The sequence below is a fragment of the Crotalus tigris genome, unplaced genomic scaffold (genome assembly GCF_016545835.1).
Source record: "Crotalus tigris isolate CLP2741 ecotype Arizona unplaced genomic scaffold, ASM1654583v1 scf7180000023720.1715460, whole genome shotgun sequence".
Lineage (NCBI taxonomy): Eukaryota > Metazoa > Chordata > Lepidosauria > Squamata > Viperidae > Crotalus > Crotalus tigris.
The window spans coordinates 888389-901452 of record NW_024100139.1 but is presented as its reverse complement, the minus strand read 5'-3'; the positions used below and the strand labels follow the sequence as shown (position 1 = coordinate 901452).

The following is a 13064-nucleotide window of genomic DNA, read 5'->3' as shown; positions in this document are numbered from 1 at the left end:
CCAGGCTCAGAGAGCACCAAGGACCTCTCATTTCAGCCCTCAGCTACAAATATTCTCTTTTATTGGTACCAATACTGCCATCCCTCGCACTGCAGGGGTTCTTCCCTGATCTGGAGATGGCACTTCCCACATGTAGGAATCCTGGGGATCACTGAAACAGAGCCTTTTCCCTTTAGCTGAGACTACAGGACCGTCGATATTTGAGAATGCCCATTGGTGATGCGGCTGTGATTATTATTAATTCCAGGTTCTCTGTGAAATGCAAGAAAGATGAGCAAAAAACTTATGTCTCCCCAATGTTCTGTAACGGACTGTGTGGGTGACCGCGGGGGACGAGGGGAAGAGAAGCTGCCTAGGAAGCAACCAGGCAAGAGAGGCCGGAGTCCCTAGTGCAGGGATAGGCCATCTTGGCTCTTTTAAGACTCCTGGACTTCAACTCCCAGAATTCCTGAGCCAGCCACGCTGAGGGGAAAGCGAGAGGTTTCCAAGCTGAGCCATGCTGGCTCAGGAATTCTGGGAGTTGAAGTCCATGAGTCATAAAGCGACCTAGGCCTAGGCCAGAGGCAGGCAACCTTGGCCCTTTTGTGGCTCATGGACTTCAACTCCCAGAATTCCTGAGCCAGCCATGCTGAGGGGAAAGGGGGAGGTTTCCATGCTGAGCCATGCTGACTCAGGAATTCTGGGAGTTGAAGTCCACCAGTCATAAAAGAGCCAAGGTTGCTTACCCCTGATCTAGATCATGATTTGATGAGTTTAGATCAGGGGTAGCCACCTTGGCTCTTTTGTGGCTCATGGACTTCAACTCCCAGAATTCCTGAGCCAGCCATGCTGAGGGGAAAAGGAGGTTTCCATGCTGAGCCATGCTGGCTCAGGAATTCTGGGAGTTGAAGTCCACCAGTCATAAAAGAGCCAAGGTTGCCTACCCTTGCCCTAGTGGCTAAACAGACAGAGGAAGAAATTTTGAAAGGACCCGCACTAATGGATCAAGTAGTTAGAAGCAGTTTGTACTTTCAGAGTTGCGAGTTCCAGTCAGTGAGCCTTACAATAAACCAGAATTAGCTCGCCTAGACCGGCCGTCCTGCCTTTGGGACTGCTCACGAGGGCATCCTTTCAAAGAACCGGGTGCTCACTAGGCGCCTATTTCAAGAGTTGGAGGACCAAGGCCCTCCGCTTACCTGAAATCTTCCGAACCAGCCGAGCAGATGTACTGATCCAGGTAATTCCACTTATATTCCTCTAACCTCTCGTGGGAGAACTCCACCCAGCAAGAGACAAACTCTGAGTCTGAGTGGGAAGGACACAGACTGTAGGTGTAATTGATCTGGGCAGATTCGTAGGGGTACCTAAAAAGAAGAAAAATCATCAAAACAAGCCTTTTCAGGTCAGATGCCACGGAGGATGTCTTCTCTTTGAATGTAAAAGCGGCTGATGAATGACTTTCCTGCTCTCATGCCCAAGACAGTGAAACTGGAGGACCCTTGCTGATTAGGAAAGGCCCTCTGAGTTCCTGGGGGATATAAAACCGCCTGGTGGGGCCACCGGATGGGTAGTCTGTGTTAGGCATGAAGTGAAGAGCTTTCAGGACTCTTTTCCAGTGGTGGCGAACCTATGGCACATGTGCCAGAGGTGGCACTCAGAGGCCCTCTCTGTGGGTATGTGCGCTGTCGCCCCAGCCCCGCCTCCCCCCGCAGCCCTCTCCTCCTCACCAGCAGCCCCCCCCCCAGAGGAGAGTTGCCACTGAGCGCAGTCCACACAGAGCAGCACAGTCAAAAGCATGGCAGCCAGGCAGTGGGGACAAGACTCTGCCCTCGCGCCGTCACATGCAGTGGGCCATGGAGGCGGTGGGCGGCCATGCGGGTGGGCAGGGCACAGAGCGGGGGTGGGCAGGGAGGTGGGGACAGGTTTTGGGCACTCGGTCTCTAAAAGGTTCGCCATCACTGCTCTATAGCAGGACTCTCCAACTCCGGCAATTTTGAGACTTGTGGACTTCAACTCCCAGAATTCCCCAGTCAGCCATGCTCAAAGTCGAAGTCCACAAGTCTTAACATTGCCAAGGTTGGAGACCCTGCCCCAAAGGGCAATGAAGACCCTGCCAGGTTTCCAACGACTCCCATTTCCTGACTTTCTCCACTCCAAGAGGAGACAGGAAGAGATGCTCACTTTGGCAGATACCGAGTGACAGTGATGATTTTGTCCTTCAGGGTCACTTTATGGAAGGTCCGGCCCATGCTCAGCCAGTACTGGTCATCCTCCTCGGGTCGACTGCGGGACACAAGGCCTGGGCAGAGAAAACACAAATTAGAAGTGCAGATAATTTCCCCAAGAAATGTAAGCGGAGAAGTTATTTAAATGAGCCATCACAGGATTCCCCTCTGTTGCCTTGCATCAGCTTGGTTCTATCTAGAAGAATTTCCAGCAAGGCAGAGAAAGAGAGATGGAGCAAGTACGAGGAGCAAATAAAACACCAAGAACAGAGAAACTTACCCTTTACACATACATCTCTTTAAACACCTCACACAGTTCTCCCAGCTTATACAGAGAGCTTCTTTTTTCCTCCTATTCCCTTTTTATTTCTCCTGGACCCTCGTCAGCTGGTTTTCATCAACCTAGCCATGGACAATTGCTATACTTTGGGGAGGGTCTATCTGTCAATGGGTAGCTCTTGATCAGGAAAATCCATGTCCCACTCTTAGAACTTTTAACCATCCATCACTCTTTGATCTTCGTCTGGTCCGTGGTACAGCATTACCATCCCAGGATGCTTTTTGCTTCCAAGCAGCTGTGTGTTCAGATGGGCTAGGTGTATCCCATCAGAATGGGCACATCGTACAATTCATTCGTTCCATTACGTATCATGCTCAGATAAGCCAATGGCTGGCTACCTTCTGCCCCTCCCTGGTCCAGGTGCCCTTGGCTGCCCACGTCCAAACTGCTCTTCCAACGTGGGGACTCACCTCTGCTGTAGAGGGGGCTGCTGCTGAGGGGGGGCTGGACCGCTGCCGGCTTCTGGGGCTTGCTCTGCACAATGAGTTGGTAGCCCTGCATGAGACGCTGGCAGATGAACTCCTCAAAGACCTGCTGGGCTGTCATCTGCAGGCCTTCCTCATCCCTCCTGAGACAGAAAGGGGGAGGGGAGGGGGATCATCACAGGGAGGCAGTGCACAACAGGGGACCCTCCCCATCCATGACTCCCTCTTCCCCGGAGCAGCCTGCACCAGAGGGGGCAAGGAACCAGGGGCGGGGGCCCAGCAATCTGCTACCAACGGTTTCAGCCACAGGCCCTGCTCAAGGCCAGGACACCTTTCCCTGCTCTGCTCCGAGCTCAGGGGAAGCAGAAAGTGGGATCTTCCAGAGCCCCCACAACATGGAAGTGCCCCTGCTGGCAGTCCTTGAATTACGATCAATCACTTACTGATGATTTTTGCTGGAAATTGACCTGGTTTCTGGCAAAAAATGACTATTACAGAAAACAGATTCACTTAATGACTGCAGTGCTTGCATAATGACCACTCCCCAAAAGTCCTAAAATGGTGTTGGTCACGTGTGTGCCTCGACTTACAACCATCATGACATAGGATGGCTCCATTATGGTCGTAAGTTGAGGACCACCTGTATGCCTCGGCTATCTCTTATGTTGATTGATGCCAGGCTGCTATGGGTTTTATTCTTTATATTATGTCTTTTATCTGTTTTATTTCTCGCCTAGAGTCACAACTGTGAGATGGGCAGCTACATAATCAAAGGAGTGAATCAAAGCTGCAGCTGCCGCCTCCATTGCTGCTTCGGTTCCCCTCCTTTTAGGTGTCCTTAAGACTGGCTGGTGCCACTCTTGGGGTGCCCCTTGCTCTGGCACTGCTCCCGGGAGGACTCCCCCCTTTTACTCAGCTCAAGCGCCCCCTCCCCCACTATTGCACGCACTGGCAAATCAGCTCCCCTCCTCCCCAGAAATATTCCGAACAGAGCCTTGGGCTTCTGATCAAGCAAAGCCATTTGGCACTCAGGACTGTTTTACTTCTTCTGCAGAGGCAGCCCAAGACACGACCACCCACAAGCCCAGCCAAGGAAGAGGAGGAGGAGAAGACCACGAGCTTCCACGCCTGAGGACTGCAGAGATGCCGTTGCTGGAACTGAAAGCTCCAAATTCGAAACACACAAGCTCCCGTGAATGTCCCAGATGAGGGCAGGGGGAGGACAAGCTTAAGCAAGCGAGAGAGACTGGGCAAACTGGACTGAAATGAGCCCCTTGGCTGAGTGAACGCTTCGGGGGGAGCTCAGTCTGCGGCATGCAGCTTTTCTGAACGGGGGCGTCAAAAGCCAGGCCCACCCCGGCTCCTCTCTGTGGGTCATTCAGCGACGGAGCCCAAGTGGGGGGAAAGAGCCATCGCTCCCTCTGCAAGGACAAGCTGACCAGCGGCCCCTGGGGTCAGGCCAGAGCAGAGAGGACTAGGCGCTTCTCCTCCTAGCCACACTCGGTGGGGCTGTCAACAGCCAGCGTGACTTGGTCACCTGAGAGCCAGTGGATCCCCAAGCAGACGCACCTCTCCAGGTCCGCTTCAGGAAGAAGATCGTAGCAGCCCTCAGTGTAATCGTTCCGCAGGCTCTGGCGGTCCGGGAAATAATCCGTGGTCAGGGGAAGACAGGCCGGAGTGGTGAGAGACTTCCAGTCCACCCCAACAGTACAACAGAAGCCTGGCACTATGGGGGGAGCAGACAGCGTCAGAACTGTCTCGTGTTGTGTACAGAAGGAGAGAAGGAGGAGGAGGACAAGGAGGGGGAAACCAGGAGCCAGGAAGTGGTGGGAGGTGCCACAGAAGCCAGGGGAGAGAAACAGACACACAAGGGGTGGAAGACATGAAATCCAAGGGTGGGGGGAGACGGTGAGAGGAAGGGGAGTGGAGGAAGAAAGACAGAGTTGGTTAAACAGTGCAGTGTGCCCATGCCAGCTCATTCCCATCATGCAACTGGGGTTGAAAAGTTAATATGCTTCCCTTGCCCAGTGATTTGGAATCCAAGCCAAACCAGCCACTGCAGAATTAACGTCACTCTCAAGCACAACGAGGCGTACAAAAACACAGAACAGCACCAGGATTCGAAGCCCAGTCCAGCGAATTAAACCAGGTCCTCCTCTTGTCTCAGTGCGAGAGAAATGGCAGGAAAGGCGGGGGGGGGGGAAAGAGCCTGTGTCGGCAGACAGGCACGTCAGCATGGCAGCCACAGTGGAGAGAGACAACGGGGGGGGGGCATTCCCACGGTTCAAAAAGAAACACAAAAGGGAAGAAAACCGAGGACAGGGAAAAGCGGAAACTGGAGAAGGCAATTCGGGGGAAAGTGGTGTGGCGGGACTTGCCCCAAACGCCCAAAAAGAGAAACTTTCCCTCCCCTCTGAATGAGACCCAGCCCCCCCACCCCCTCCCCTCCTCCTGGGTACCTGGGGACAGGGGGCACCCCCTTCTGGGCTTTGACGGAGGGGATCTGTCTCAGGATTCCTTGGGGGGCTGGGAAGCCATCTGATTCTGAGATTTTCATACCTCTATTGGCCAAGAGCCCCTATCAAGGACTCCTGAGTCAACTGCGAAGGGCTGGTCTTAAATGGGGAGCAAAGCAGCAGGCCCAAGGGAGGGCTGGGACTGGATTCTGACAGGGCCTTCCTGGGGGAGGCAGAAAGAGGCGCTGGAGGGCAGGGGCAGGAGGGCAGAAAGGGGGGGGGGTCCAGAAGCCTCTGGCCTGGAAGCGCTCCTGCTCGGCTTCAGGAAAGAGAGAGGAAAATGGGGGCACACGTTATGTCCCAGAGCGGATCGACCAAGACTCCAAAACTCAGCTAAGAGATCTCATTTCTAGCACTTCTCATTCACTTCAATCCAGTTGCTGGGATGCATATAAAAGTAGTCCTCGACTTACAAAAGTTCATTTAGTGAACGTTCAAAGTGACAATGGCACTGAAAAAAGTGACTTATGAACATTTTTCACAGTTACGACCTTTGCAGCCTCCCCGTGGTCACGTGATCAAAATTCAGATGCTTGGCAACTGGTTCATATTTATGACTGTTGCTGTGCCCCGAGGTCATGTGGTCACTTTTTGTGACCTTCTGACAAGCAAAGTCAATGGGGAAGCCAGATTCACTTGACCACCAAGTTACCGACTTATCAGTTGCAGTGATTCACTTAACTGAAGTAAGGAAAGTCGTAAAATGGGGCAAAACTCACTTAGCAAATGTCTCACTTAACAACAGAAAATTTGGGCTCAATTGTGTTCGTAAGTCGAGGATTACCTGTATGTTTAACACACACACACACGCACACAAATACATTTTGATACCGATTTAAAGCACCTTCTTTGGCTTCAAGAAGGACCTTGGTGGGAAAATGGCTCCCAAAATCAGCCATTCCCTTCAGGCTCCAGTTAGCTGCCTTGGCCATTCCTGGGATGCACGGAAGAGTCTCAACACCAGGGTGAGTCCGCACAGCTTTGCTTGAGGTTGGGTGCCTCTCTCACCTTCTTTCTTGAGGAGAGAAAGGCTCTACTTTCCGGTTTGTAGGGCTGTCTGGAAGGGCTGCCCCAGAGTCAAGGACTGGCAGCCCAGGGAGATGGAAAAGCACCCAAACTCACCTCCACCCCAAGGCAAAGGCCGCTTAGGAGTTATTGCCTTTGGGCTTTCAATGGATCGCTGGCCCTTCCTTCTTAAAAACTGGTCTAGGTTGCTTCCCAGGGCAGTTTCCCCATTCTTGAAGGAATCCCTCACGTGGGACCCACAATCCCATCGTAATTCTGCACATCAAAAAGCCAAATCAGAGTTCAAAATCTGATTTCACTGCCTCAGAGCAGAAACATTTGGAAGAAGCTTTCCCTCTGGGCCATGAGGGGGAAGAGAAGAAGTGGCTTAAAATGGGGTTTTCCATTTGCCCCGTTTCTTCAAAATAAGAACCTGCATTCTGTTTCTTATTGCTGCCTAACTGGCACTCAGCTTCCTTGGGAGCTGTGAGAAAAAGGCTGCTATCCCTTTGAAGGGAGAGACCCAGCACTGATGGCTCCTTTTCTCTTTTCTCCTGCTGGGTGTTCCTTACCGAGTCCAGGAGCTCTGCTTAAATCAGAAGGTTTATTAGCTGCTCTCTCCATCCTGATTGGAGTAATGTTGACAAAAACCACAAGCCAAAAATCTAAAGAATTCATCCAACACATGCTTGCTTCTTGCTTTTTTTTTTTCTTTTATCGGTTATGATCTCAGAAGACGACATTTTCGAGGATGGAGTCCTGCCCTCACGGGTTCATGGCACAGGGGTACATTTCCCGCAGCAGGAACTGTGCCCGCCAAACCCCAAAGCCCTCCCAGAGAGAGGGGGAGACAGTCAGTCTGCCTTCCATGGCACCTGGGAAGGAGTTTCATGCACTGGACACTCACAGGTCAAAGCTCTCAAAATCACTCGCCTTATGCACTCCAAACCTCTCTCCCCCCCCCCCTCCCAGTGCTTACTTGGATCCGGTGAGTCATCCAGCAGCTCCTTGTTGGGTGTGTGGGCATTCATCCCTGCCTTTGCTGAAAGGGAAGGAACTGCATCAGATTCCAAAGGATCACATACAAGTCAAACAAATAATATAATCACAACTACCACCTACACACAGAAAACCAATCCCTTGATTTGCCTCAGACCTGACTTGCTTTTTAAAATTTACAAGCTACAGCTTGGGTTTATTGTTATGCTGTAAAGATCTTTGAGGTTTCCAATCACCAAGGGGGTTACACACTTCTTAGCAACCAACCCAAAGCGGATCACTCTTGCCCCAGTCTCTTTGAAGGGAGGGAGCCCTACTCCTGTGAGCATCGCCTCCCACACAGACAACGGCAACTGTAGAAGGAACTTGGCTGCAACAGGAGAACCACAGACAACATTCTTGTCCTGGGCTGCATTAACACTGGGATAGAATCAAGATCACATGAAATACTCGTATCGCTTTATAAAGCCTTAGTAAGATCTCACTTAGAATACTGCATCCAGTTTTGGTTACCACATTATAAAAAAGATGTTGAGACTTTGGAAAGAGTGCAGAAAGGAGCATCAAAGATGATTAGGGGCCTGGAGGCTAAAACATATGAAGAATGGTTGCTGGAACTGGGTATGTCTAGTCTAGTAAAAAGAAGGGGGAGGGGGGACATGATAGCAGGGTTCCAATATCTGAGGGGCTGCCAGAAAGAAGAGGGGGGTCAACCTATTCTCCAAAGCACTTGAAGGCAGGACAAGAAGCAATGGATGGGAACTAACCAAGGACAGAAGCAACCTAGAACTAAGGAGAAATTTCCTAACAGTGAGAACAATTAAGGGAACGGCGGTCGTTCCATTCGATTTGGGGAAAGCCTTCTAACCGACAGGAGAAAGGCTGGCCACACTTCACTGACCAACCCAAGTTATTTGTAGCCAAAGTCCAAAGGCACAAACCAGCACAACAGTGAACAGTGTGCTTGAAACTGGGTGAGGAATTTGATCTTCTCTCTCCTATTTTATACCTAATTTCCTGGAAAAAATCCCAAGAAGCAAAAAGCCTCCCAAAGTGAGAAGGGAGGGGACTAAACCATAGACGGGAGCAGCAAATTAAACTCAGATGGGGGGGGGGAATATAAAATATCACAGTTTGGATAAATAAGAAAATTGCTAAAACTTTATACCTGAAAAAGTATTGATAGAAATATGTATCTATATCTATATATCTATATATCTATATCTATGTAGGTCTTTGGTTATTCGGGTTTTCTCCCGCGTAAAATTGGAAGTGTCTTGGCGACGTTTCGATGAAGTCCCATTCGTCATCTTCAGGCTGATGTTTTCAGCTTCGTGCTTCGAGGAGCAATGTGTGGTCTTAGCTCGAAGCACGAAGCTGAAAACATCAGCCTGAAGATGACGAATGGGACTTTGTCGAAACGTCGCCAAGACACTTCCAATTTTATGCGGGAGAAAACCCGAATAACCAAAGACCTACATACAAACACCTGCGAAAACCTCAGAAAATAAATATCTATATCTATATCTATATATGAACAGAAATAACTTTGTTTTAAAAAAATGGAAAATGAACAATGACACCTAGTGGAGGATTAGAGGTAACTACATCTGTATTGACTCAAAATTTGGCAAGACGCCTAGAAACAGCAAAAAAACAGCTGGGAACAAAGCACCAAGTTATCTCTTACTGAGTGAAACTACATTTGTTTAAAAAATGCTGACCTTCTGGGATTACAAACATACTTAACTGCATGTTTAAACTTAGGAACTGTTTGCAAAGAAGAAGAAAAAATCTTGGCCTTTGGCTAATCTTCTAAAGGAGAAATTACTAGAAAACGTTTAGATGGTTAAATATTTTGGATTGAATCCTGACTGGTTGATAATTACAAGACCCTGAAAAGAAGAACTGTGATAAAATATTGTTTTCGGTGGTACCTGGACAATTGGAAGCATATTGGACTATAAAGCTATTATATAAAGGTAAGAACTACGTAAGACTTGGCTGTTTGGAACTTAAGATGGGTTGGCTTGATAAAGCCAATTAAAAGACTATGACACCAAAGAAAAATTACTTAAAGGGAAGAGATAAAATGGACGTTATATCAACACCTTCTCCTGAAGATCCCAGTTTGGAGTTTCAAAGATCTGCAGGAACAATGACTCAAGACAAAACAAATACATCCCAGGAGAAAATATATACAATGCTGCAACAGATTCAAATGATAATTGTTTCAAACCATGATGAAATTAGAAATAAACTTGACAATATAACTGAACATATCTCTAACTTAAATCTGCAACTGAATAACACTCAAAAAATGACAACAAATAAATCAGACAACAGAACATAAATTAAATGAAAGTGACTTAAATAGAAAAGCCACAAATGAAGAAAACTACAATTTAATACAAAAAAAAATGTGCAAAACCTCCCTATAATAAAGAAGGCAAAAAAGATATTTTATCCTCCAGGATTTCAAAACAAATTAGGAGAATAAAAAAGAAAAACTAATAAAATGAATTAAAGAACTGTCAGAAGAATCATCGCGTGGGAGACAGAAAAATGATATTTTACTGGACTTGTCTTTTTTGTCCCCAACAACACTCACAAAAATACAACTTGGCAAGCTAAACTTACCGACTTGGAAACTAAGCTTTAATAAAAAAATTTAAAACAGGACATATAATGACTTAATAAGATGACTTTTATAAATATAATGGAAACATAAGCCGATTAGAATATATATATGTTGATAACACATAAATACAAAAAAAATGTTTTTATTCAACTTGGTATATACTGAAAATATTAAGAATTATATTTGTTTAATGTAGACAAGAGGAGATTATTATTGGAAGAAGAGAGGATCAAGAAATACATTACCAACTAACATATTAATTGGAGAAATTGTTATTGTTTTGAGTATATGAACCCAGACAACACACTGTTCACGAAGCATTAAAGATTGTTATTGTAAAAAATTAATAAAATATATTTTTTTAAAAAAGAAGAAGAGGAGACTGGACAGTCATTTGACTGAAATGGTAGGGTCTCCTGCTTGAGCAGGGGGATGGACTAGAAGATCTCAGGGGTCCTTTCCAATTCTGTTATTCTGTTATACAAGTTGCCAACTTCAGCAGCCATTCAGTTTTGAGTGCCCATGAAATCCTAGCAGCAGAAAAATGGCTAAAAATGGTTCATGGGTTCAGCTCCTCCCAGCTATATTAAAGCATCCAAAGCTCGCTCTCTCTCTCTCTCTCTCTCTCTCTCTCTCTCTCTCTCTCTCTCTCTCTCTCTCTCTCTCTCTCTCTCTCTCTCTCTGTGTGTGTGTGTGTGTGTTGTGGGTGAGAGTCAGGCCAGCTGGAGAAGCAACACCCCATCTCAGCCAGAAACATTTGGCTCAATTACCTGGATCTTGGCTGCCCATCAGCTGGTTTGGATAATCTTTCATGTCTCTGAAGCTCAAGCAGGAAGTGCTGTCCTCCGACTGTCTAGAAATGCCATGCCTGGAGAGAAGAAGGGACCCACCTTAGGCCAGGCATCTCTGCTTGGGCCAGACCCCCAACTCCATCCCCTCCCTGAGGGACCTCAGCAAAAGCAAGAGCAACAGCAGCTCCCCATGTCCTCAGCAAGCATCTTGCAAGTCAGGTGAAGGAGAGGAGGCAACGTGGCCCATCTGCATGATGCTTTTGCAACGGATGATAAACCTCCTTTCTGTGCATATCCTACTCAGTTGTTATCACGAGGGTTCTCCGTGCCCAGAAAAGAAAATCAAAAGGTAATCAAAATAAAATAACCTCATTGGGCATAGGTAAAAAGGCTGAGCAATGGAAGCACCAAGCTAAAGTGGAAATCAAATGACCGGAACAGATATTTTGGGGGGGTTCCTTCGTGCTCTCTGAACTTGGTGTTTTCTTTCAGATGTTTCATGATCCAGCTAGGTAATGTCACCAGTACACGGATTAAGGCACTGATGCTATTACCTAGTTGGATAATGAAATGTCTATAAGCAAACAACCAAGGTCAAAGAGTACAAAGGACCCCATAGTTCAACTCCAAGCTATAAATATTTTCAATGTAAACAGTTTCGGAAAAGTTCCTCCTGAGTGGGGCAGGGGTCTTGCTATGGCAGGGAGCCCAGTGAATTCAGGGTCCACTCGCTAAATGCCCTTACCTGCCAGCCGCCTCGTGATAAGCAAGTTCCAACAGCTCAGCTGAGGAGTGAGTCCAGTCCCTCTGCCCACTGCCCTGCATTTCGGCCATGTTCTGACGGGTCTGGTGGTGGATCTGGATGGCTTCTCCAGAAGGACCTGTCCAATCACAAGTTTGGCTGTTTCGTTAATCTCCCTAATCAAAGCTGATTGAAGTACTCTTTGGGTACGTAGGGGGTCATCGTGTGTGTGTATGTGTGTACACATGCATAAATTCCAATGCATAAATCCCATTTCTAAAAGGGGGAATAGAGGCTTAGGTAGCTACAGACTGGTCAGCCAGCTGTTATACCCAGAAAAAATTGGAGTGGAGTGAAGATCCACAGTGCCAGGCAAAAACTTATTTCCCCCAAGTGCTGGGATAGGGTGGAGTGTAGAAGAGGATTTAACGGAGGATTGCATGTGGAAGCTTGTCTTTGCTATCAGGTTTTTTTTTTAATGTTTATGGCTTTTATAGATTTAGGTATTATGTTGTTTCACTATTGATGCTGTTTCAAAAGACATCTTGTTTCTTCTTTACTCTGCATTGGTTGGCCACACCTAAAGCCTTCTGGACTGACAGATGGTGACTATATACACGAAGCTTTGACAGCTTCTGCACAGGAGACAAATTCCTTGTGTGTCTAATCTCACTTGGCCAAATAAAGTTGTTCTATTCACAAATAAAGACAAACATGTGTGTCCCAGGATAATGAAGCGAAATTGAATTTGGGTCGGTTCCCGGATCAGAGATTTACTCTTCCGAGCTTTTGGAATCATGCTGGAGCCCACCCTCAGGGAATTTCTCTACTGGAATACCTGCTTTGGGCTGTTCTGTGAGTCGTGTTTATGTGGTGCCTTCCTATTCTGTTCAACTCAAGCAGACATCTGTTACCTGGGAAAAACTTTATAACAGAACTACACAAAGTGCAGAGACATTCCAGCCTTTTTTCCCCAGTTGTAATGTGTGTCTGTGGAAATCAGATATAAGGAAAGCTGAACAAAGAAAAAAATGATGCCTCTGGATTGTGATTGTAGAGAAGACCATGGAGCAGAAGGACAAATAATTCAATAGTAGATGAAAGTGGTGCTCACTGGAAGCACCACTAATAATGATTTAATGTTTTGGAGACACAATGCAAGGCAAGAGTCAGAGCTTGGAAAAACTACAGGCAATTAAAGAGACAAACAGGAGACAAAATGGCTAGATATGACCCCTAATGAGATAAACATGAGCTCACAGAACCCAAACAAACTGGTTACTGACCAGACAATCCTGACAAAACGATGCTCCTTGGAGAACTGGGCTGAATGACTTGTCAAAATCATCTTACATTCAAAATTGCAAATTTCCATATGACATATTTGTCAAGTAGGCCTCT

The 13064-nt window shown here is 47.2% G+C and overlaps 1 protein-coding gene across 10 annotated transcripts in view; it reads right to left on the bottom strand.

Annotated features, from left to right (window-relative positions):
• DEPDC5 (DEP domain containing 5, GATOR1 subcomplex subunit) overlaps positions 1-13064 on the bottom strand; it is a 69849-nt gene that overhangs the window by 21620 nt on the left and 35165 nt on the right. For 6 of the 10 annotated variants that reach the window (XM_039321133.1, XM_039321139.1, XM_039321137.1 and 3 more), the window contains exons 23-29: positions 11667-11802; positions 10901-10998; positions 7470-7532; positions 4539-4722; positions 2955-3112; positions 2161-2278; positions 1176-1343 (exon numbers count right to left, since the gene is read on the bottom strand). In XM_039321133.1, the coding sequence (XP_039177067.1) occupies positions 1176-1343; positions 2161-2278; positions 2955-3112; positions 4539-4722; positions 7470-7532; positions 10901-10998; positions 11667-11802 (925 nt within the window). The remainder of the gene's footprint in view (positions 1-1175; positions 1344-2160; positions 2279-2954; positions 3113-4538; positions 4723-7469; positions 7533-10900; positions 10999-11666; positions 11803-13064) is intronic. The other 4 variants (XM_039321138.1, XM_039321143.1, XM_039321140.1 and 1 more) reach the window with 3 other exon arrangements.